Genomic DNA, 26,038 nt, shown 5'->3' on the forward strand with positions numbered 1-26,038 from the left:
AGTACTTGCTTGGCAAGGGATGCCAGTGGTGCTTGTAGATTGATACCCCCGAAATTCCTGCTATCTTCCCACTAGGAAAGACACTTCTTCCCTCTGTTCCTTCTTTCCAGGATCTCATAACCCAAACAGATTTCACATATGCCAGAACTGAGGTGGTGAATATTACTAGTCTAGTGTAAATGTTGGATGGTGCTAGAGACTTGGCACAAAACAGATTGGAGAGGAGGGATTCACGCAGGGCCATTGAGCTTCCTGAATGCCAGGGGTAGTGGGACATGTTGCAAGTGGAGAAAGAAGGGAAATAATCAGATTATTATGCAGCTAATTTTTTGTCACAGATTAAATAATTCTGGATCAATCACAGCTTTTGATAAAATCTGTAATTCTGATGAAAAGTTATGTTGACACTGTTTAAAAAATTATCATTACAAATTGAATTTCTACTTTTGATTAAACTAGTTCTTTAAAATAGTACATATGCAATATTGGATTTCCATTGGGTGCTTAAAAGTTTCACCCAGTGCATGTATCTATACTATCTTTACCCAAACAGCTCAAGTTGAGGCTTGTTACATAAGAGGATCAGAGCCCAATAACCCAAACCTCTTTTCTGTCATTAAATGGATCGCTCACTGAAAATGGTGAAACTGCAGGATTTTCTCTTTACTTTCTTCACTAGCCCACATTACTGATAGAACTTCTGATAGTGCAGTAACAAACGGCCACTTTTACAGTTGTGTTGTCCATCAAGAAATGTCAGATGCTATGGCATATTAATGAGACCCAAGACAGCTATAAATACATTACATTATTTTTAATAAACTATATTCAAAAATCTTTATATTATTACTGGTATTTGCATAAGATAAATGATGCATTATTTACCCAATTTTAGTCCAGAAGAAAAGATTAGACAGTTAGAAAAAAAAGTGAATGAGTTGGTTGAAGAAAGCTGCATTGCCAACAGCTGTGGAGACTTAAAATTGGTAAGTTATCTGGGTTTCATTTGTCTTTTAATATTATATGCATATAATATATTATATGCCTCTTATACATGCAAATATGCTTTTTAAATGCTAATTTGACTTTTGGTTGGTCATAAAATTTCCAGTTGTTAAAGCTAGGTTGTCTTAATTTTGATATTATTGTGGCTGATCTTGTGGTCATGGTCTGCACTGCCACAAAGGAGATGGAATCTTGATGTTTAGTGTGTGTCTGTCTCTCTCTCTCCACTCAAGTCAATGATATTTGGTAATGCTGGAGATAATGTGCCTAATATTATATAACGGTAATCACTCTGCTGTCACACAGAGTATGTCTACACTGGCGGAGTTACAGCGCTGGTCAGAGAGCGCTCAAGGGAAACCACTGTTGTGTGTTCACAGTGTCAGCTGCCTGCACAATAGTGTGTTCACACTTGCGGCACTTGCAGCAGTATTCGGAGCGGTGCATTCTGGGCAGCTATCCCACAGAGCATCTTTTCCTCTTCTGCCAGTAAGAGTTGTGGGAAGGTGGAGGGGGTCACGGAGCATGCTGGGTCCTGTCCCAATGCCTCATGATGCATTGCTTCACATCCCAGCAATCCCTGAGCTTCTGTCCGCATTTGGCGCCATCTTTCAATGGTTTGTGTACTGCACGCTCTGCCTCTTTGGTCTGCAGGAATGGATCCCGCTCTGTTGACCAGTATGCTGCTCATTCTCACTAACAAGTCACGAGTGGCAGTGGAGTTATTCCTTAAACTACAAAGGGAAGAGGAGTTTGACACTGATTTTGCCACGTGTAGTAGCTATGACATGAGATTGCTTGTGGCATTCCCAGAGGTGCTGACCACAGTGGAACGCCACTTTTGGGCTCGGGAAACAAGCACTGAGTGATAGGATCACATCGTCATGCATGTCGGGGATGACTAGCAGCGGCTGCAGAACTTTTGGATGAGGAAAGCCACATTCATGGGACTGTGTGATGAGCTCGCCCCAGACCTGCGGCGCAGGGACACGAGAATGAAAGCTACTCTGCTATTGGAGACACGCGTGACGATTGCACTGTGGAAGCAGGCTACTGCAGGCTGCTACCAATCAGTCGCTAACCAGTTTGGAGTGGGAAAGTCGACCGTTGGACTCGTGTTGACGTAAGTGTGTGCAAGGCCATTAATCGCGTCCTGCTCCGAAAGAAAGTGACTCTGGGCAACATGCATGACACTGTGGATGGCTTTGCACAAATGGGCTTCCCTAACTGCGGAGGTGCAATAGATGGCATGCATATTCCAATTCTGGCACTAGACCATCTAGCCACCTAGTACATTAATTGGAAGGGGTATTTCTCTATGGTTCTCCAGGCGCTTGTGGACCACTGTGGGAGTTTCATGGACATTAATGTAGGCTGGTCTGGAAAGGTGCATGACTCACACATCTTTTGGGACACTGGCCTGTTGAGGAAGCTGCAAGCAGGGACTTCCCCTACGGTGATCTTTTGGTCCAGGAAGGAAGTCAAAATGCCCATTGTGATCCTGGGAGACCCTGCCTACTCAATATTGTGGCTTATAAAGCCATACATGGGTCACCTTGACAGCAGCAAGGAGCAGTTTTATAACAGGCTAAGCAAGTACAGAATGACCGTTGAGTGTGCTTTTGGCCGTTTAAAGGCCCGCTGGCGCTGCCTGTGTGGGAGGCTGGACCTGGCTGATGACTATATTTTTATGCTTATAGCCGCATGCTGTACGCCCCATAATATTTGTGAAGGCAAGGGTGAAAGCTTCACTCAAGGCAGGACCGCTGAGGCTGAATTTGAACAGCCAGAGAGACCAGGGCTGTTAGAGGGGCGCAGCGTGGGGCCATAAGGATCAGGGATGCTATGAGGCAGCAATTTGAAGCTGAAAGCCACTAATATTTGTTGCTATGCTCGGGAGTGCAGTGCTTGTAATGCTAGGAGGTGAGAGAAGGCTTTGGATTCTTTGACCATGGGATGGTGTTCCAAGAAGGAGGAGTGCTAGGCAGAGACAGGAAGAGAAGGAAGAGCATCTTCGCAAGCAGGCTGGCTAACCTAGTGAGGAGGGCTTTAAACTAGGTTCGCCGGGGGAAGGAGACCAAAGCCCTGAGGTAAGTGGGGACGTGGGATACCGGGAGGAAGCACAAGCAGGAGAACGCGAAAGGGGAGAGCTCCTGCCTCATACTAAGAAAGCAGGACAAACAGCAAGTTATCTCAAGTGCCTATACATAAATGCAAGAAGCCTTGGAAACAAGCAGGGAGAACTGGAAGTCCTGGCACTGTCAAGGAATTATGATGTGATTGGAATAACAGAGACTTGGTGGGATAACTCACATGACTAGAGTACTGTCATGGATGGATTTAAACTGTTCAGGAAGGACAGGCAGGGCAGACAAGGTGGGGGAGTTGCACTGTATGTAAGAGAGCAGTATGACTGCTCAGAGCTCCGGTATGAAACTGCAGAAAAACCTGAGTGTCTCTGGATTAAGTTTAGAAGCGTGAGCAACAAGGGTGATGTCGTGGTGGGAGTCTGCTATAGACCACCAGACCAAGGGGATGAGGTGGACGAGGCTTTCTTCTGGCAACTCATGGAAGTTACTAGATCGCAGGCCCTGGTTCTTATGGGAGACTTCAATCACCCTGATATCTGCTGGGAGAGCAATACAGCGGTGCACAGACAATCCAGGAAGTTTTTGGAAAGTGTAGGGGACAATTTCCTGGTGCAAGTGCTGGAGGAACCAACTAGGGGCAGAGCTCTTCTTGACCTGCTGCTCACAAACCAGGAAGAATTAGTAGGGGAAGCGAAAGTGGATGGGAACCTGGGAAGCAGTGACCATGAGATGGTCGAGTTCAGGATCCTGACACAGGGAAGAAAGGAGAGCAGCAGAATACGGACCCTGGACTTCAGAAAAGCAGACTTTGACAACCTCAGGGAACTGATGGGCAGGATCCCCTGGGACAATAACATGAGGGGGAAAGGAGTCCAGGAGAGCTGGCTGTATTTTAAAGAATCCTTATTGAGGTTACAGGGACAAACCATCCCAATGTTACTATTAGAAAGAATAGTAAATATGGCAGGCGACCAGCTTGGCTTAACAGTGAAATCCTTGCTCATCTTAAACACAAAAAAGAAGCTTACAAGAAGTGGAAGACTAGACAAATAACCAGGGAAGAGTATAAAAATATTGCTCGGGCATGCAGAAGTGAAATCAGGAAGGCCAAGTCGCACCTGGAGTTGCAGCTAGCTAGAGATGTTAAGAGTAACAAGAAGGGTTTCTTCAGGTATGTTAGCAACAAGAAGAAAGTCAAGGAAAGGGTGCGGCCCTTACTGAATGAGGGAGGCAACCTAGTGACAGAGGATGTGGAAAAAGCTAATGTACTCAATGCTTTTTTGCCTCTGTCTTCACAAAAAAGGTCAGCTCCCAGACTGCTGCACTGGGCAGCACAACATGGTGAGGAGGTGACCAGCCCTCTGTGAAGAAAGTGGTTCAGGACTATTTAGAAATGCTGGATGAGCACAAGTCCATGGGACCGGATGCGCTGCATCCAAGAGTGCTAAAGGAGTTGGCGGCTGTGATTGCAGAGCCATTGGCCATTATCTTTGAAAACTCATGGTGATCGGGGGAGGTCCCGGACGACTGGAAAAAGGCTAATGTAGTGCCCATCTTTAAAAAAGGGAAGAAGGAGGATGCTGGGAACTACAGGCCAGTCAGCCTCACCTCAGTCCCTGGAAAAATCATGGAGCAGGTCCTCAAGGAATCAATTCTGAAGCACTTAGAGGAGGGCAAAGTGATCAGGAACAGTCAGCATGGATTCACCAAGGGCAAGTCATGCCTGACTAATCTAATTGCCTTCTATGATGAGATAACTGGCTTTGTGGATGAGGGGAAAGCAGTGGACGTGTTGTTCCTTGGCTTTTGACACGGTCTCCCACAGTATTCTTGCCAGTAAATTAAAGAAGTATGGGCTGGATGAATGGATGATAAGGTGGATAGAAAGCTGGCTAGATTGTTGGGCTCAACAGGTAGTGATCAATGGTTCCATGTCTAGTTGACAGCCGGTATCAAGCGGAGTGCCCCAAAGGTCAGTCCTGGGGCCAGTTTTGTTCAGCATCTTCATTAATGATCTGGAGGATGGCGTGGATTGCACCCTCAGCAAGTTTGCAGATGACACTAAACTGGGAAGAGAGGTAGATATGTTGGAGGGTAGGGATAGGATACAGAGGGACCTAGACAAATTAGAGGATTGGGCCAAAAGAAATCTGATGAGGTTCAACAAGGACAAGTGCAGAGTCCTGTACTTAGGACGGAAGAATCCCATGCACTGCTACAGACTAGGGACCGAATGGCTTGGCAGCAGTTCTGCAGAAAAGGATCTGGGGGTTACAGTGGACAAGAAGCTGGATATGAGTCAATAGTGTGTCCTTGTTGCCAAGAAGGCCAATGGCATTTTGGGATGTATAAGTAGGGGCATTGCCAGCAGATCGAGGGACGTGATCGTTCCCCTCTATTTGACATTGGGAGGCCTCATCTAGAGTACTGTGTCCAATTTGGGCCCCACACTACAAAAAGGATGTGAAAAAATTGGAAAGTGTCCAGCAGAGGGCAACAAAAATGATTAGGGGACTGGAACACATGAGTTATGAGGAGAGGCTGAGGGAACTGGGATTGTTTAGTCTGCAGAAGAGAAGAATGAGGGGGGATTTGATAGCTGCTTTCAACTACCTGAAAGGGGGTTCCAAAGAGGATGGATCTAGGCTGTTCTCAGTGGTAGCAGATGACAGAACGAGGAGTAATGGTGTCAAGTTGCAGTGGGGGAGGTTTAGGTTGGATATTAGAAAAAACTTTTTCACTAGAAGGGTGGAATGCGTTACCTAGGGAGGTGGTGGAATCTCCTTCCTTAGAAGTTTTTAAGGTCAGGCTTGACAAAGCCCTGGCTCGGATGATTTAATTGGGGATCGGTCCTGCTTTGAGCAGGGTGTTGGACTAGATAACCTCCTGAGGTCCCTTCCAACCCTGATATTCTATGATTCTATGGTTGTGATTGGTGCAGATGATGCACTATGGAGGTTTAAGAAAATTGCCTGGTGCTTTGCAGGGTTCTGTTTGCTTTCAGTTAATGGAATAATGATTGCTTTCAAACCAAAACAATTCTTTTATTAAAAAACAACAACTGGAGGAGAGAGACGAACAAAAAAACACATCAGCACTGAGAGGGATGGGGGAAGGGAGGGTCCCAGAACAAGGTGGGGTCCTGGGACAGTTAAAGATTTGTGCATGTCCAGGTATCATATCCAACCTTCTCCTTTGGAGTACAGTGCAGTGGGTACTGTACTTCAGCAGGGCTAAACTGCAGAGGGACAGGCGTTGAGTGCTGTGGGTACTGAGAGTCCGCAGGGCTGGACTGTGATGGGGCAGGAGTGGAATGCAGCGGCTACAGACTGGAGCCAGGAGGTTGATAAGAGTGTGTTGACAGTGTTTGGGGTTCGCATGGGAAAGAGTTTTTTGCAACAGTGGCTGGGAGGGGAGGGCGGGCACGGAGCTGCTCAGCTTGCAGTGCCAGTAGCGCCTAGAGCGTGTCCGCTTGGTGCTCCATAATGTTTAAAAGCCGCTCCGTGGCTTCATTCTGACGCACCACGTTCTCCTTTTGGTCCCTCTTCTCGGTCCCTCTTCTCGCTGTCCCACCGCTTCTTCAATTCTTGGTTTTCAGCCGCAGAATGCATCATGACATCAACCAGAAAGTCCTCTTTAGGTCCTCGTGGCCGCTTTCTAATTCTGTGCAGTCGTTCCGCCGGCGATAACAAAGAGGGAGCCTGGGCTCCCAAGGTCATATCTGTGAAGCCAAAATGCAACATTTTACAGAAGCGGTATTGTTTGCAACACAGAGACCACTGATTCAGTGATTTAAAACACCGCCACTATTCACATACCTATCACTAACTGGCTGACCCCAGGCAAGCACACATGAGCCACAGACCCCCAAAATGGTGAGTAACCACAGGGGCAGGAAAAATCAGTTTTCCAGGACCGTACTGTACACTGAGCACGTGGCCCTTGGGGAGGGGAGGCCTTATAATCATTCCTGTTCCCACATTTTCCACAGGCTGTGTTCATTATGGAAGATATCTCACTGCTGAGGGTGAGCAGGGAATCAAGGAAGGGTCTTCTCCAAGACTGCGGCTTCCGCCCTGGCTCTTATGTGGCTCGCCTGTGTGCCGCAATGTTCTACCCTCTCCCCCGCCGCCCGTGACAGCAAAGTGGCACAGGAAAGTTACCCTTAATGTGGGAAGAAACAAAGCAGCTGTGCCAAAGAACCTGCTGCAGTGGATTGCCCAGTATCTCCATGAGGCGGATTCCCGTGAAGTGAGGGAGTCCATCAACACGCTGTTCCGCCACTCAGACAAGGCATGTGGTGGTACGCGCCTCATACAGACACAAGCCTGCTTTCTGCAACTCTCCTGCCCCCAACAACTAGCTTCAGCGATTCCCAAAATCAGAGCTACTTACCAGGGGCCTCCTCTTCTATTTGCGCTTTGCCAAGATCCGACAGCTGTGACTGGCTAGCCTCCTCCGGGGTAGAGAAGAGCTCCTGGCTGCATGCATCTCTGACCTCCAAGTCATCCTCTGCCTCTGGGTCCCCCTCCCCCTCCACATCCTCATCCAATATTTCCTCCTCCTGTCTCAGTCCACTCTCGACTGGCACGCGAGTCACTGAAGTATCTACAGTGGCCTTCACAGTGGAGGTGGGGTCACCACTGGGTATCACGTCCAGCTCTTTGTAGAACCGGCAGCTCGTGGGCACAGCGCTGGAGCGGCAGTTTGCCTCCCGCTCCTTGTGGTAGGCGTTCTGCAGCCCCTTCACTTTGACTCTGCACTGCAGTGTATCCCAGTCGTGGCCCCTTTCTGTCATGCATCGTGAAATCTATCCTTAGGTATCAGAATTCCTATGGCTGGAGCGCAGCTGGGACTAGACAGCCTCCTCTCCCCAAATGCTGATAATGTCTAACAGCTCAGCATTGCTCCAAGCAGGGGATCGCCTGGTGTGGAGCAGGCATTGTCACCTGAAAAGATGCTCTGAGACCACTGTTGCCGGCACAGTGTGCCTGAGGCAAGCAACAGCAGGGGTTCGTTGCCCGGTGTGCGTCACCCAATAATCACAACGGGGTGGAGAAGTAGAAAAGTTTATTTGGAATTCCAAAGAAAGGTACAGGAGAGAAATCTCAAATCCTGCACATCAGAGCAGGTCATTACACACACTTTTATATTCCTTAATGCTACTGCACTACACATCAGCCAATCAAAGCTTTGCACAAATACTCTGCCTTCCTTATATGGGTTACAGCAATGTTTATTTCCTGCAACCTCTAACAAGCATTTCTAGCAACTTAAACAACCAGCATATCCTGTCTGGCCTTGAAGCTGTCTCCTCCTGTTATCTTTAACTTGGCGTCAGCAAACTTTACACTATAAGGCATTATCTGCGGCTGCAACATTGTTTTAAGAGCAAAAAAGCTTACTCAAACCAGCCAGGCCTGAGTTCCGTTAAGGGGGGTTGACAAGAAGCCCTTAGGCCAAGAGCAGAGAGACTTCCTCGACCCTTATGGCCTTCCATCCCCTCGACTTAACTAGTGGCCATGCCCTGGGGTCCCCAACACCAGTGCACGTGTCACCAAGCCAATAGGAAGGGGACTTTCAAAATTCCCAAGGAATTTAAGGGGTGGGGCTCACGGTTGGTCACCTGAGGGCAGGGCAATAGAGTTCAAACCAATGACCAGAGAGGTGAGAACAGGCATTGTGGGACACCTCCTGGAGGCCAGTCGCAGCGCTGTAATCGACCAGGGTGTCTACACTGGCACCGTGGCGCTGTAGCCCCAGCGCAGAAAGCTCCATGCCTCTCGTCGGGGTGGATTGTTACAGCCCTGCCACTGCGCACTGTCTGTGCGCTAAGTGGCTTGGCAGCGTGTACACCTCCGGAGTTACAACGCAGAAAGCTGCTTTACTGCCCAGAAACTTGCCAGTGTAGACAAGGCCATGGTGTCTTAAGGCTAGATTTTTTTTTAAAAAGTCGTTAAGCCTAAATACCTAAATACCTTTAAAAACCTAAGTAAACTGGTGTGACTGTTTTTTGATTTTCATATTTTGTTATAACATTACTTCTCATGCTCTTTTTGAGATCATGCATTAACTGTAGGGTGACTAGTGTATTATGACAGGTTTTAGAGTAACAGCCGTGTTAGTCTGTATTCGCAAAAACAAAAGGAGTACTTGTGGCACCTTAGAGACTAACCAATTTATTTGAGCATTAGCTTTCGTGAGCTGAGCTGTAGCTCATGAAAGCTCATGCTCAAATAAATTGGTTAGTCTCTAAGGTGCCACAAGTACTCCTTTTCTTTTAGTGTATTATGGAGGTTGCTTTGCTGAATTTTCATTCGGAATGTTGTTTTAATCTAAACATGCCTTTTTGTATAATACTGCTGCTTATCTGCTGTAAGGTGTGTGTTCATGTGCTCTGTGTGCATAAAGGAAATATGTATGAAAATAATGTATTTCTATTTTAAATATATGGAAGTGGGTCTTGAGAGGGAAGACAGAAGGCAAGACTAAACTGTAATATCTACTTTAAGGCTCTGGAAAAGGCAAAAGATGCTGGAAGAAAGGAAAGAGTGTTGGTGAGGCAACGTGAACAAATTGCATCTCCAGAAAACATCAACTTAGACCTCACTTACTCAGTAAGTACTGAAATATCTGTGTGCCTGAATAAGATCTGGGTGTAAAGCGTGCTTTCCAGTAACATGCCTTTTTAATGAAATTGAGTTCGCTGTAATGCACATATTTTGTGTGAGTTCCCAGAACAAATTTCCAGGTGAGATACACTGTATATTTAGAAATGTGTTTGAAAATAGTTACTGTAATTCTGGAAAATAGCAATTAAAGGGTACTTTTGTTGTTGTTAATATTCCAAAAGCTTAATGATAATTTTAAAATTAAGGATTTGTCTTCAACTCTTAAAATTGGTAGTAGGCTTTAAGAAAAGATTAAGTAGGGTCTATGCCCTAATATTTCAGGAGAATTTTAAGTTGTACATTAGTTAATACTATACTGGAAGTATTTCACTAAAAATATGTCAAGCCAGGCTAAACTGGGGGGGAGGTATAGCTCAGTGGTTTGAGCATTGGCCTGCTAAACCCAGGGTTGTGAGTTCAATCCTTGAGGGGGCCATTTAGGGATCTGGGGCAAAAATTGGGGATTGGTCTTGCTTTGAGCAGGGGGTTGGATGACCTCCTGAGGTCCCTTCCAACCCTGATATTCTGATTCTATGATCATATATTTGAAGGCAAGTTAAAACATAAAAATGAGAAAGTGATGGATAGAATTTATCTGGATACAGACAAGGCTTTTCTGTTTTTCTTAGTAGCATCTTGCAGAAGTCTCCCTTCACAAGCAGATAGACCACAAATAGGGGCATATATCTTGTTGAACTATGCTAAAAATTACACACATTTTATGAGTTAAAAATAAAAAGCCATTTTAATAACAACCTTACCTCATAATTTACTCATATTTAGGCATAAAAAGTATAATAACTGTGAAGAGAGTTCTTTTGCCAAGGTATAGCTTCTGCTGAATAGGTGGGTATCATGAGGCTCATGATAGAAGTATACAAAATAACAAACTGTATAAGCAGGGGTGGCCAAACTTCCTGATCCTCTGAGCCCCGCTTCTGCTGAAGTCCTGAGCCGCGGCAGGTGCCTCCTGCAGGGCTGAATCCCCATCAGCCTGCCATAGGGAAGAAGCCCCAAGTTCCCCCCAAGTCTGGTAGGTGGAGAATGTGGGGAGGGGTATATGGTTTTCTGCAAGCTGCACTTTAACTGTAAAAGAGCCCCATGTAGCTTGGGAGCCATGGTTTGGCCACCCCGGTATAGAATAAGTAGATGGGGGAACTTCTGTTCATTCTGTCTCATCATACAAGAACAAGGGCATCAGTTCAACTGAAAGTCCAAAGCTGTTCAAAACTGAAAAAAGGAAATACTTTTTCACCCAACACACAATTAGACGATGGAACACATTACTACAAGATACATTTGCAGATTTAAAAAAAAAAATCCCTGTTTTATGTTTATCCTATGTGTTCTCCACAGCTTATGTTTGCTACCTCTTCCTTAGATAATTGGGAAAGTGGGAAATATGAGAAAGACAGGGTGGGTGAGGTAATATCTTTTATTGGACCAACTTCTGTTGGTGAAAGAGCTACACAGCGCTCTTCTTCAGGTCTAAGAAAGATAATGTGTGTCACAGCTAACTACAAGGTAGAACAGATTGTTAAGCATAAGAAATTAACACATTGCAAGAAACCATTAAAAATAAAGTGGGTTATGAAGTTACAACAATCTGTAACCTACTAACTCACCTTTGACCTATGGTTGCAGAAGTGTTAATTACCCACTTTATTTTTAATGGTTTCTTGCAACTCTTTATGCTTACCAATCTGTTACACCTTGTATTTAGTTGTGATATTCTGATTACCTTTTCCAGACCTGAAGAAGAGCTCTGTAGAGCTTGAAAGCTTGTCTCTTGCCCCACAGAAGTTGGTCCAATAAAAGATATTACCTCCCTCATCTTGTCTCTCTCCTATCCTGGGACCAACACAGCTACAATAACACTGCGAAAAACTAAGGAAATATCTCAGTCAACAAATATATTAAAGCATCTTTCTATCTATTTTGTATATTGAAGTTTTTCTAATGGCTGCTTTGATTCATACTGGTTACTTTTTGAGAGAGATATGTGGTTATGTTATGTATTTCCCCCCCCCTCCAGGTTCTTTTCAATTTGGCCAGCCAATATTCTGCTAATGAAATGTATGCTGAAGCACTAAATACATATCAAGTCATAGTGAAAAATAAGATGTTCAGCAACGGAGGTAAGTTATACACCAAAATGCCTGATATTGATGGCAACACATTCACTAACCAGGTATTTGACTTCACTTGTGAGATCCTGAGCACCTCCTGAGTGCCCTCAACTCCCATGGAAGCCAGTCAGAGTTGACAGCAAACACTACTTTGTAATGTCAGACCCCATGTCTTTGAATGGTTTGTGGTTTAGTCCTCTAGCTAATCCAAAAAGTGTTCCCTTTCCAGGCTAAGTATAAGTCCAGATTAAAAAACAAAATACATCCTTTGCCCTCCCCAGGCCACACTTCATCACTGAGGATGCAGGGTTGGTCAGTACCAACAGTAGTTTCCCCTTCCTAGCCCTTTCCATCATTGTCTGCCCTGGTTTTCCCCTGTTGATTCTGAAGTGAAGGGGAGGTTCCTTCCCATCCTCTGGAAGCCCCAGCCATAGGCCCCAAATTAGGAAGCTAACATTTCCCATTTTAAACCCTCTGTGCCACTTTCTTCATTCCCTTCTCCCCACCCTCTCCAGTTTCCTTCTGTATCTTGCCTGTCTCCAGGTCTCTTCCCAGACCCCCTCCTGGTGTGCTTCCCCAAGCTTTCTCAGCAGAGAACACCACAGAAAATCCTGTCTCATCCCTGATCTCCTAGACTGAGTAAGAAGCTTGTTTCATATAGTCCTTCCTTTCCTAGAATTCCTTGCTGTCTCTCCCTGAATTCTCTCCATTCTGGATGGAAGTCAGGAACAGACTGTTTTGGACCATGCCTTAGCTTAAAGGGCCACAGATACTGATACATGAAGTGCTTCTGCAGTCTCACTGGTTCAAAGTTTGCATGAGGAGGGATGATATGAATATTTTTAAAAGATTGGCACATAGTTCATTCACCTTATTTTTGTGATAGGCAGACTGAAGGTGAATATGGCAAACATTTATTTAAAACAACGAAACTATTCAAAAGCTATCAAATTCTACCGCATGGCTCTAGATCAGATTCCAAGTGTCCATAAAGAAATGAGGTGAGTTTGTACTGTAAAAGTTTTGAAATTCCTTTTGTTTTGTATATACAGTGGTACATATGATTTGAAAATATTATTTAACAATGATTTCTTTAATTAGGATTAAAATAATGCAGAACATTGGAGTTGCATTTATTAAAACTGGCCAGTACACTGATGGCATTAGTTCCTTTGAACACATAATGAGCACATCTCCAAACCTGAAAGCAGGCTTCAACCTGATCCTTTGTTATTTTGCCATTGGAGACCGTGAACAAATGAAAAAAGCTTTCCAAAAACTGATCACTGTACCATTGGAAATTGATTATGATGACAAATATATTTCACCAAATGTAAGTATGAACTAAGCAAAATCTACAAATTTTATTTGCAAAGTGGGAAAATTTTGAACGTTGAGGAAAAATAATCTGTTGTATATAATGTGTACATACATGTATGTCTGTGTACACATACACACATGATGGTGTGATGTTTAACCAGCGTGAGTTGAGGATGGAAGTACTACATCACTAGTGATAATACTCTTGAAAACATTTCCAAAATAGTTTTTTCTAGAAAATGTGACATACATAAAATATGTGGTTGTGTGTCGTAGTATAGAGTTGGCACTCATTTGGGATGACTTACTGCTTTGCCACTTTTATTTCTAAAACATTTACATAAAATACTTGTGTTTAAAATAATAAAATGACAAACCAATGAGTAAGTTATGCAAGTCATCTCAAATGAATGCCAGTAAAACCTATAATACCACAGCGCACACATTATACAGAAAAACAATTTTATTAAAGTTTTATAGAGGATTTGGTTTTAGTTCGTTTTAGTTTATTGGAACTGTTTTTTTAATATCCCTCCACCAATAAAGGTCGTTGTACCATGAAATCAACTCTTCATGACTCTGAGGTAAGAAAAAATAACGAATAAACTCTAGACACCGCTTAAAATAGCCTAAAATAGTTTTTCTATCCAAGGTCATGATTTACTAGGGCTATCAGCAAGTCCTCTATATCCCATGGGAAAGCTGTGAATCCCTTATTCCGGAGTAAAGCTCCATTTCTAGCCCTACATCATGATGATGTAATGGACCTTAAAGATGTTTTATTGATGTAAGACTAAATATTGCACTGCCGCTCAGCATAATTTGGAATAAAATTCCACATTTGGTAGAAAAAAAACTTTTTGTGACAGGTTGATTTAAGGGGGAAAAGGAACCTCTTTTAATCTACTCAGAAGTTTGACATTTTAGAAGCGATCCTAGACAGCTGGATTAATGGGCAGAATGCAAATGAATGCTCAAAGGCAAATTGAATTCATTTATCACACACAGTGATGTGGATTGCTTGGTAAACTGGGCATAAGCAAACCATGTGTGTTTCAATGTGGCCAAAACATTAAATCATTTCTAGGAATAAAGAATGTAGGCCATATTAAGAGGATGGATGGAAGCTATCCTGGGAAGCAGTGACTCTGAAAAATGCTTGAGGATCATGGTAAATAATCAGCTGAATGTGAGCTCCCATTTTGATGCTATGTCAAAAAGAGCTAATGCAATATTTGGATGTGTAAACAGGAGAATATCAAGGACGAGGAGCGGGGAGATTATACTCCTTCTGCATTTGGCACTGGTGTGACTGCCCCTGGAATAGTGTGTCCAGTTCTGGCATACACAATTCAAGGAGCTCTATCTATTTAGCTTATCAAAGAGAAGGTTAAGTGGTAATCAAATCACTGTCTATAAGTACCTACACGAGGAGCAGAAATTTGATGATAAAAGACTCTTCAGTCTATCAGACAAAGGTGGACAGAAAGATCCCATGACTGGAAGTTGAAGCTAGACAAATTCGGACTAGAAATAAGTGCAGATTTTTAACAATGAGGGTAATTAGTCACTGGAACAATTTATCCAGGGTTGTGGTGGATTCTCCCTCACTGGAAAATTTTAAATCAAGATTTAAATCAAGAGGTTTTTCTAAAAAATATACTGTAGTTCAAACAGGAATTAATTCTAGGAAATCCTATGGCCTGTGTTATACAGGAGGTCAGACTAGATGATAGCAGTGGTCCCGTCTGGGTTTATAATCTATATATTGATGAGATCTCCTCCACAAATACATGGAGTGTGTGTGTATGTGTATGACTGACTTAAGAGACTGACTTCATGATTTAATAGACTCTAGAGATGAGAGAGACCTATGATTATGTATAATCATAGAACCTGAAGACTGAAAAGATCTATTACATGATGTAGTCAGACTCCATGCCTACCTTGCTGAATTGGGGCCTCTGTGCAGCACTAGCCTAACTTTAAGCATGAGAGTTGTCCCCTTGCTGTCAGTGGGACGACTCACATGCTTGTGTACCTTGCTGAATCAGGGCCATAGATCTGATACACAGAGTACTATAGTTGGTAACCTATGTGGTTTACAAGAAGTGTGATCCACATACAGTAGCAGACAAACAGTATAAGGCTACTGTCACAAATGTAATTCTTTTTAATTTTGTAATTAAAATTAGTTAACCACAACCAATAGTGCATTATTCCAAAGGTCAGAGGATATCAACCAATAAAAATTGGTACATAACAAGTTCTTTGAAAAATGAGTCTAATTGTTCAATTGAAATATGCCTTTTAAAAAATGTATAGTGTGTAATATGTCAGTTGCTGCTTATACTCTGTGTTAATATACATATATGGTTGAACCTTATATATAAATATACATTTCCATAACTTATTTTGTTTTGATTTTTTTAGGATGATCCACATACTAACCTATTGATTGAAGCCATTAAAAATGACCAATTAAGGCAAATGGAACGTGAAAGGTAATACTGGAAACATAGGTCCCTATCCATTCCAAATATGCCTCCATGGTTGCTAGCACTTGGAAACTGACACCAGCTTTCCAAGCTGCAATGCCTGAGAGCTATTCCTTATTCTGGATGGGATGGCTTTAAAGTACTACATAAATTCCCTAGTAATGACTGTTTGGGCTTGTGAAAGTGTCAGGAAAAATACTAGATATGCTAAAACAGGTGGCCTGGTTGGCTGAAAAATAGCTAGGGAATAAGATTTTTAAGGGACCTTCAGAAACCAATTCTGTGTCCTTGGCTAACAGCTCCATTTTGAAGCTCAGCCAAGTAGAATAAAAGGCCCTATTATTTTGAAGATTTCTTCTACCTCCTAACTGTTAGTTAGGAACTGGGCTGGTATTTGGTTTAAAATAAAGAAGCAAAAGGAGAAAAATCTGGCCCTGGGTCACAGTCCTGTGTATCCCTAGGGAGTGGGATAGGGAAGACGAACAAATGGAGCAGAAGAAGTTACAAAATACTTGTTTGTGAATTCCCCATCAGTGAAATACATAGCCTGGAAGTGGGGGCCTTTTTTTTTAGTTTTCTGAGCCCTGTGCAAAAGCCACGCTGGATTGCATATCAGTAATTTAGACCACTACAAAGCATCCAGCATATGTGGCCTGCTGGCACTGGAAGGTCATATAAATGTTAGACTGTAGGGATATTGTACAGTGCCGCTAGGAGCAAGCCTCCCAGCCCAGGTAAGGCTGACTTGAACTAGCAGGGCAGTCTTTAAAACTCAAGCCAGTGTGCTGAAAATAGTAGTATGAACATTGTGGCTCCAGCAGACACTCAGGCGGTTCTGAGGTCAGGAGGCTACCTCAGAACTGGGGGTTCAGTGGGCTTGAGAGCCCAAGCTGTCACCTGAACTACAAAGTCCACACTGCTATTTTTAGCATGCTACCGCAAGCCCCGCTAGTATGAGTCTGTCTACCTGGATAGAAGGCTCACTGCCAGCTGCAATATAAACATACCCTATGGAGCCTTTATTATTTTGATATACTGTATTTTCAGATCTTGTTTCTGTATTATAAATTATTATGCTCCTATTCATATGCTAGGATAGGATTGTTGTGTAATGATATATTTTAATGACTAACCTCTCTTGGATTTATAAAAAGAAAAGGAGTACTTGTGGCACCTTAGAGACTAACAAATTTATTTGAGCATAAGCTTTCGTGAGCTACAGCTCGCTTCATCGGATGCATTCAGTGGAAAATACAGTGGGGAGATTTATATACATAGAGAATGTGAAAGAATGTGAAACAATGGTATTACCATACACACTAATGAGAGTGATCACTTAAGGTGAACTATTACCAGCAGGAGAGCGTGGGGGCGGACTTTTTGTAGTGATAATCAAGGTGGGCCATTTCCAGCAGTTGACAAGAACGTCTGAGGAATGGTGGGGGTGGGGAATAAACATGGGGAAATAGTTTTACTTTGTGTAATGACCCATCCACTCCCAGTCTTTATTCAAGCCTAAGTTAATTGTTTCCAGTTTGCAAATTAATTCCAATTCAGCAGTCTCTCTTTGGAGTCTGTTTTTGAAGTTTTTTTGTTGAAGAATTGCAACTTTTAGGTCTGTAATCAAGTGACCAAAGAGATTGAAGTGTTCTCCTACTGGTTTTTGAATGTTATAATTCTTGACGTCTGATTTGTGTCCATTTATTCTTTTACGTAGAGACTGTCCAGTTTGACCAACGTACATGGCAGAGGGGCATTGCTGGCACATGATGGCATCTATCACATTGGTAGATGTGCAGGTGAACGAGCCTCTGATAGTGTGGCTGATGTGATTAGGCCCTATGATGGTGTCCCCTGAATAGATAGTTGGCAACAGGCTTTGTTGCAAGGATAGGTTCCTGGGTTAGTGGTTCTGTCTCAGACGTTCTTGTCAACTGTTGGAAATGGCCTACCTTGATTATCACTACAAAAAGGTTTTTTCCCCCCTTGCTCTCCTGCTGGTAATAGCTCACCTTAAGTGATCACTCTGGTTACAGTGTGTATGGTAACACCCATTGTTTCATGTTCTCTCCACTGTATTTTCCACCGAATGCATCCGATGAAGTGAGCTGTAGCTCATGAAAGCTCATGCTCAAATAAATTTGTTAGTCTCTAAAGTGCCACAAGTACTCCTTTTCTTTTTGCGAATACAGACTAACACGGCTGCCACTCTGAAACCTGTCATTATGCAAGGTCTTGGATTTATGCAAGTCTCACAAAACTTCTTGCCTTAAGAAATACTGTAGCGTTACTAGCTACCCAATCTATATATTATTCATTGAAAGATGTAATATTATCCTTAAGTCATACTATTATTTTACTGATGTCTTGATTAAACAATAATATAGATGTTGCTCAGGCTTAGTTGGTGAATAGCGATTCAAGGCACAGGATAAGGTAACTAAGTTTTTGATGTCTTCATATATACTTTTTCTAAACACTGATATATATCTATTTTAATTCCTAAGGAAAGGCATGGCAGAAAAATATATCATGACAGCTGCAAAATTGATTGCACCTGTGATTGAAACCTCCTTTGCCATAGGCTATGACTGGTAGGAGACAATTTTCTTCAGTTTAACTATGCATGCCAATTTCTGTCCATAATCATAAAATCAAGTTCACAAATGTAGAAATCTAGAAATCAAATAGCATTTGAGTTGTGCTTCTCGATCAAAGTACTTTGTTAGCCCTGATAGCAATGCCCTGGAAAAAAAATCAGAAATATTGTGCTTTATCCATCTACAAAACAGTTTAATTGCATCACAGATCATAGAAACTCAAATGTCAGTCACATAGTTATTGAGCTGCTTTAAAACTCTTTACATTCATACAAAGTATTCATACAAGAATCTTACAAATTCTTGATTAGACAAATCACGTACAGAAGACAATCATTCTGCACTCTTCACTAAAGATCTGAACGTGACATGCTGAAGACCTACAGTGTCTTACTCTTCTGGTGCTAATGACTTCACACAAGATCAGGGCCTCTGGTTCCATGTGCAAACCAATTGTTTAAATATTATGTTACTGTTCTGCCAGTCAGAGTTGGCAGCAACAAGAACTGTGTTCAGTATCTAGGGGTTCCTTTTCAACAATACAACACAAAACTGGCTCGAGCCCCCACCCAGTGACCTGGGACAATTACAAACCACCCCCCTGGCGCCTCTAAGAGGCAGTACTTCCCCTCTTGCAAGCACAGAGTCTGAGTGTAGCAAAAAAATCTTTTAATAAAAGGGGAGAAATAACTCGGCATTAATTTGGGAAAACACCACAAATAGGGTTCATAAACATTAACCATGAGCAAAAGACCCACCCCCAAGTAAGATGGGCAGCGTCCTTTTCCCTCAGGTTCTTAAGTCCAGCAACCAAAAGTCCCTTTAATGTACCCTCCCTTCTCTGCATCCCACTGTGCAGTTGTTGTCTGCAGACCCAGAGTTCACAGGTGCATATGCAGGATTCACCTCTCACTCTGGGTGGAGGGGGTGGGGAGTAAGAATGCACCTTACTCGCTCTGGTGCCCGGCACTCGCTCGCCCCTCCTCTTCATCGGCCACCATGCCTCTCCACCAGCTGCCCTACTGGCAGGTCACCAATCCGTCCGGATGTCTTCGGGCCACCACACAGCTCTCAATGAATTCAGCTGTTAGTGTGGGAGCCTCACTGCTGGTTCACAATGGGCAGTCTCTTGCATCAGAAGCAGTGTCCCAAAGCAGGTCTAATCATTAGACTTAAGTACCAGTGATTTCAGCTCTGCCGTGTGCAACAAGACTCTCACTTGAGTCTAAATTAGATCTTTTATTACACAATGGAGAGAGGAAGGGCCAAATGTTGTCTAAGACTTTTAAGCAGAGCCCACACCACCAGATACAAGTACTTGTCCCCACCCTCTCTGAACTCACTGGGCTTTGGAACCCATGTCTCCTGCCTGGTGAGTGCCATTCCATTGAGGGTGAGTCCCTCAATTCAGGTATGCCAAGTACAGTTCTGCTGCCCTCGATTCACACAACAAGGATAACAACCCTTTATTACTCCTGCCCCCAATAACAAGGAGACCGGGGATCCAGCACCAGCCAAAAGTGATCATTTGGGCAAGCAATCCCATCATGTTGAACACCTAGGCAGGTGGGTGTGCCCAGGCAAACAAGATCAGCTCCTGAAAGTCCCCTTCCACAGCTCATCACTAGATGTCAGGGGAGAGCTCATTCAGACTCTGCTTACATCATTAGACAGAGCTATCTTGGCTCCATTTATAAACCTTATGTGCCTTGATCATGCTATTAGAACGTTTGCATGACAAGCGTAAAAGTTAACGTGGTGATAAAGCAGCTCATTAGCATCAGAGATATATATGTATTAAACTAAAGTTTTCTGGTGCACCGAATACTCAAGAAAAGGAGATAGTATGTAAATGCTGTACATGGAGAGAGTAATGTATTAGGGTGCCTTCTCAAAATGCAATTTTAATTCTAGGTTTCTGATTTTTGAAGGGCTTGTTGTTTGTTTGTTTAACTCTGATATTCTTGAAAGTTAATATGCTCTCAAACCACTGATATGTGTCTACAGCTTCAGCTTCACTAGAGGAAGTTTTTATGTTGCATTTCCTTAGTATTTGAAATAGTTGTAACATGGAAGTGAAGGAAGCTTGGGTAGGGAAAAACCCTTTTTCCTCAACATTTCTCCTGCCCATAAAAATGAAAATAAGTTACCACTCTTAATGATTTATGAATATACAGAAGCAGAGGAAAATTTTCAAGAGTTGTAGATCCTACAATTACATTTTGTTAATATACCTATCTGTAGATAATTTAAAATAATCTCTTACGCAAAAAGTGTTTAGTCCACTGAAGCCCACAATGTGGTGTTTGATAATTAAATAATAGATAGAATCATATTATTTCCCTAGTATAGCTGCTCTGGTTTCTTAGACCCTAAATATGCTTGGTGAGGAGTGGCTTCTCGTTAGCAAGTCAAATTTGCTTCCTCTGCGTCTGGTAGTGTGTTCAAAGGAAGATAAAGAATAGATTCATGTATTCATTATGCATTGTCTGTGCATACATGTAGGTGTATAAATACATATACAGTTATCTTTTAGTTTTCATTCAACTTTCCCTAGTCCTGCCTCTATTCACTAATTACTTGCCATGAATACACACATGCCTGTAGTCAAATTCTGAAAAAAAAGTTCTTCTTTATATCTAATAACTTACGACAAAGTTATGGACATTTGCTTAGTGGCTAATTAAATTATTAGACACATTAGATGGGTTTGTGTATATTGGGGCAGATTCACTTATATGCTGTAGCTGCCTTGCACAACTCCAGCCACACAAAGATGTTGAAATTCTTAATTCGACAGTTGAATTTTCAGCTACTTTCCATTGAGTTCATGGCATATTACAGGTATATCTGTGCTTAATCAGATTAATTTTCTTTGGAGAAATGAAGTAGGCATGGATATTATGTAGATTTCTTATGTTACTGAGGTGTCTCAAACTTCAGTTAAAAAGAAGTACATGCAACTTACTCATGAAACTATTGTTTGATCTTCCTCCCATGAGGGGTTGATGGAGTATTCAGGTCTGTCAATATCTTTTGGTTAAAAAGGCTTTAACACTGGCCATCAAAGTATCTCTGGCCTCTTCTCTCATAGCAGACTGTTTTGTAATGTTTTCAGTCCTATCCTTTTCCTCTGATGCCAAGAGGTATTTATAGACTTTGGAGAGGTGATTCACATGCCAAACAGATTATAGCGAAGGCTACGTTTTAGTCACAGGTATTTTTAGTAAAAGTCATGGATAGGTCACAGGCAGTAAACAAAATTAATGGCCCGTGACCTGTCCATGACTTGTACTATATACCTCTATATACCTCTAACTAAAACTTGGGCCTTGGGTGCTCGGGAGGGGGTGATTCAGGGGCCCCGTGGGGGAAGCGGGCAGCGGTGCGCGGCCCTGGACCCCCACTGGTGCTGTGGGGGAGGGTTGACAGGTCTGGAAGGCTCCCTACCCAGCTCCGCGCAGCTCCCCAGAAGTGGCCAGCATGTCCCTGCAGCTCCTAGGGGAGGGAAGGTCGGGGGGGCTCCGCGCACTGCCCCTGCCATGGTGCCAGCTCAGCAGCTCCCATTGGTCAGGAACCGCAGCCAATGGGAGCTGTGGGGGCAGTACCTGCGGGCAGGAGCAGCACACAGACCCCCCATCCGCTCTGCCTAGGAGCTCCAGGGACATGCCGGCCGCTTCCAGGGAGCCCCCCCTGAAGTAATCGCTGCCCCAAACCCCTGCCTCAGCCCTGAGTCCCCTCCCACACTCAAAGTGGTGGTGGCATAGGGGCGGGCTGAGCCAGAGCCAGCCAGCCACACCAGACGCTGCAGAAGTCACGGAGGTCACAGAAAGTCATGCAATCCGTGACTTCCCTGATAGATACACAGTCTTAATTATAGCATCTGCTGGGTTTGATGGTGAAAAGTTATTTAACAAGGCCCTCAAAAGGCAGTAGCCAAACCTGCAGTAATAAAAAAGCATTCACTTCTAGCTCCTAAGGAAAATGAGAGCTACCAGAGAGGGGTTTCTTTAATTAATTTAAGTCCAGATCATCTAGACGGTCAGACTGTCTATACAATAAAGATCCTGGCCCATGTCACCAGTTCTTTCCAGAACATACCACCCTAATAAAGCGCACAGAAGTGCTGACTGGAAGAGAGTGCCTCGGTGGATGGGAAACTATGAATGTTCAGTTCCATGTCAGCTTTCTTTTCCTTGTACCACTGTATAATTAAAGGCTGCCCTAGAGGGGATGAACAGGAAGAGGAGATGATTGTTTAGCATCATGCAGCTGGAGGCTTGGGCTTAATAAGTTGGGTTCTAGAGATGATGGTGTCCCACACATACAAGAGGGGTTGAGCTGAGGTTAGGCATGAATAATATATAACTAAAAAGAACCTTCTGAGACTTGTTCTGAGAGAGGTTTGAAAAATGAACTTTAAATGTGTTGCCAGACTCAGGCTCTACTGTAGTGTGGCTGGTGCTATGTTATAATGTCTGAGAGTATCCTTAGAGATTTTTTTGTAATTCACTTTTGCATACAGTACATATTTACGACACAACTTCTGGGACATGTATACCATTTCTAATTAATTTATCGAATCAATACATTTTTATTTTTAGGGGTTATGTCATTTTAGTACCCAGGGACCAAACTATAGATGCATCCCGAGCTTTGTATAGTTTTACCACTACCAATTCTTTCATAGAATCCAAAAAGCCAAATTTGATTAAATTTGAACTGTTCTTTAAAACATGGTTGATGTGTGGAAACACTGTGTGTGTCTGCAAACAGGGGAGTACCTAACATAGCAGAGAAACTTCCTCTAGATAACTAGTTAGCAGCATACATGAGTTGAAGTGACCTTAATGCAGATACATATTATTTATAGAAATTATTTCTGTGGATTCCCTTTTGTTGTAGGTGTGTTGAAGTAGTAAAAGCTTCCCACTATGTAGAGTTAGCCAATGACCTGGAAATAAATAAAGCAATTACATATTTGAGGCAAAAGGACTTCTATCAGGTATGGTACTTTTTAAAAAACATTTTTATGAATATTGTATTGGTGGAGGCATCTGAGGGTATGTCTACAATGTGGCTGGGAGTAGACACTCGTGCTAGTTAGTGCACAAAATAGTACTGTGGATGTTGTGACACAGGCAGCGACTAAAGCTAACCAGCTAAGCTCGGGCTCAGAAGTTTTTGACAGCCTCGGACTCACGTTGCTAGCGGAACCCCTGCCTATGCTGCAATGTCCACACTTCTATTTTTAGTGGACTAGCGCTGTTCAAGCTAGTGCGAGTTTGTCTACCTGGCCTGGGAGGCTCACTCCCAACTCCAGTGTAGACATACCTTTATAAAGCAGCAAGGCCATATTTTTCCAGCAAGAGCTTCCTCTTTAATAGTTGCTTAGAACCTCGATAAAAGTGTTGATATTGGTCTTTATTAGAATAATGCTACAAAAAACATTGATTGGGGAGGGCTTTACCTACATTAAATTTGTCTGTTGTCACAGGAGGGAGTTAATAAGAGACCAGAGTATGAGCAGATGCACTTGCTGTTATGTTATTGCTTGTGGTATTGTACCAGTGATGCCCTGCCTCCATTCCTGCATATGTACTATTATACCCCATTAGGGTACTGTAATCTGTGTCAGAACTGTAGTCCATCATCTTGTCCTTCCATGCAGGGACAAACTTAGGAAATAGAGGTAAGGCAGTGGCCCCAAGAATTAAACACTCTAACGTGTGTATAAAGGAAGAGCATGAGTATAGTCTTTCCATACTTTAAAGTAGAATTTTGGGTGAGGGTGGGGATCTGTCTTTTCTATGATATTTTAAAATTAATTCTACTGGGACAAAAAAAGTGAACCTAAAAATACATGTATTTTAACGATAAAGGGCTTTAGGGGTCACCTTTCTGTTTGATTGGTATTCTGAGGCCTTATCCATCCTCAAAGTAGCACCAGTTTAACTAAAATGAGTTTTTAAATGATTTAGTTAAACCAGTGCAAATGCTTGTGTGGACACTCAGATTTAAACCTGGCTTATTGTTAACATAATTCAGTTAGGAACTAAGGTAAACTAAATATAAGCCCTTTTTAAATTAATATAAAAGTGACCACTAGGGAGTTTGCACTGATTTAACTAAATCAATTTAAAAACTCACCTTTAGTTAAATCCTTGCAATTTTGTATGTACACAAGGCCTTACTAATTAAACTATAGGAAAAGTATAAAGAAAGAGTACAGCTCCTGACTGGCTAAGAATTGTTATCTTTGTTACCCCCACGCAGACCCACTTGTCTCTTCTACCTGGTATGTCTTGTCTTTTAGACTGTAAGGTAGGGTAAGGGCTGTCATTTAATTTGTGTTTGTACAACACGTAGCACAATGGGGCCCTCGTCTGTCTGGTTTCTAGGTTCTACTACAATTGAACTTTTAAATAATAATATAGGAATCTCTAAAAACGTACTACTTTTTTAAATAGAAAGTGTTCCCCAAAGCACTTAGGTACTTTTAATTCTGGGGCTATGTTAGTACCTACATAGCTACTTAGATGGCCTCCATCATCATAGCGTCTGTGCATCTCACAAATATTTATGAGTTTATCATAGCAATGCTGCTGTGAGGTACAGAGGTATTATTATCCCCATTTTACAGAGGGGAACTGAGGAATAGAGGTATTAACTGACTTGTCCAAGGTCACACAGGTTGGTGGTAGAACTGGGATTTGAACCCCATTGTCGTGAGTCTGGTGTGTTGACCACAAGACTGCCCTTTCTGCAGACCATCTCCTCCTATAAAAAAACAGTAGTAGTTAATTTGGGGTGGGCAGTGCCTTGCATCTATGTTCTAAGCCTGTCCTTCCAGTGGAACTACCAGGAAGGGGTAGGAAAAGCCACCGTTGTTCTAGTGTGACACTAGTGTTATGGGTGGTTTACCCATGGATGTTTAGGAGCCAATAGGGAGAATCCTCGAACAGGGGCACATGCACAAATTGTCTTGAATATACATTTACAGCCAGATAAAGTTATACTCACTCAGAACATTAATATATTAATATGCAGTATTTTGCAATATAGGTATATTCAAATGCTTCATCATCCCATTTGATTTTACAGTATGCTTTGTACTATTTTGTAGTATAGAACAGGACCGTTTTAAAATTTTGAAGGACAAATATACTCTGTTTTGGTTGGAAGTTACAAAATTGACAAAAGAGGCAATGTATTCCTACTTTTCCCTCCATAGACACATAGCAAACCTTGAATTTCATTTCTGCCTATTAGGATAGGTTTCTATCTTTATATTGGCTTTTCTTGCATTAGAATTTGACAACTGACTCAATGTCTAATGTGTAATGACAGCAGCTGTGCAATGATTTGGGGTTTTAGATTAGTGACCAGGACTAAACTCTGAAATTTCAAGTGTGGTTGAATTTGAACAATTTCTTAGTGGAGCACAAAAGTCTCACATGTTGATTGATGATTTAGTAGATATTTTCATCCTATATGTCTCCATTCACACATTCAGTATCTTGGTAAGATTAGTTTAACTGTGTTTTTAAAAATGTAATTTTTGCTTTCCTTTCAATATTGCTACTTTCGTTGTGTCTCACATTTTGTTTGATACTGTAAGTATGAAGAGGTAGGTATAGTATTAAAATATGGCCCTTAATTAGCTTTAGTCTTCTAGAATAGTTGAAACTTGGCAATGTTTCCTGGCTATGCCCATAATAAAGG

General features: G+C 42.5%; 1 protein-coding gene across 3 annotated transcripts in view; it reads left to right on the forward strand.

The window, feature by feature from the left end:
* The window catches only part of IFT88 (intraflagellar transport 88), an 80,241-nt gene that overhangs the window by 10,314 nt on the left and 43,889 nt on the right, over positions 1–26,038 (forward strand). For all 3 annotated transcript variants that reach the window (XM_084617379.1, XM_084617378.1, XM_084617380.1), the window contains 8 exons: positions 896–986; positions 9,608–9,712; positions 11,802–11,904; positions 12,782–12,896; positions 12,997–13,228; positions 15,649–15,719; positions 18,221–18,307; positions 23,219–23,318. In XM_084617379.1, the coding sequence (XP_084473505.1) occupies positions 896–986; positions 9,608–9,712; positions 11,802–11,904; positions 12,782–12,896; positions 12,997–13,228; positions 15,649–15,719; positions 18,221–18,307; positions 23,219–23,318 (904 nt within the window). The remainder of the gene's footprint in view (positions 1–895; positions 987–9,607; positions 9,713–11,801; positions 11,905–12,781; positions 12,897–12,996; positions 13,229–15,648; positions 15,720–18,220; positions 18,308–23,218; positions 23,319–26,038) is intronic.

This window comes from Lepidochelys olivacea, assembly GCF_965140295.1.
Source record: "Lepidochelys olivacea isolate rLepOli2 genome assembly, chromosome: 1".
Lineage (NCBI taxonomy): Eukaryota > Metazoa > Chordata > Testudines > Cheloniidae > Lepidochelys > Lepidochelys olivacea.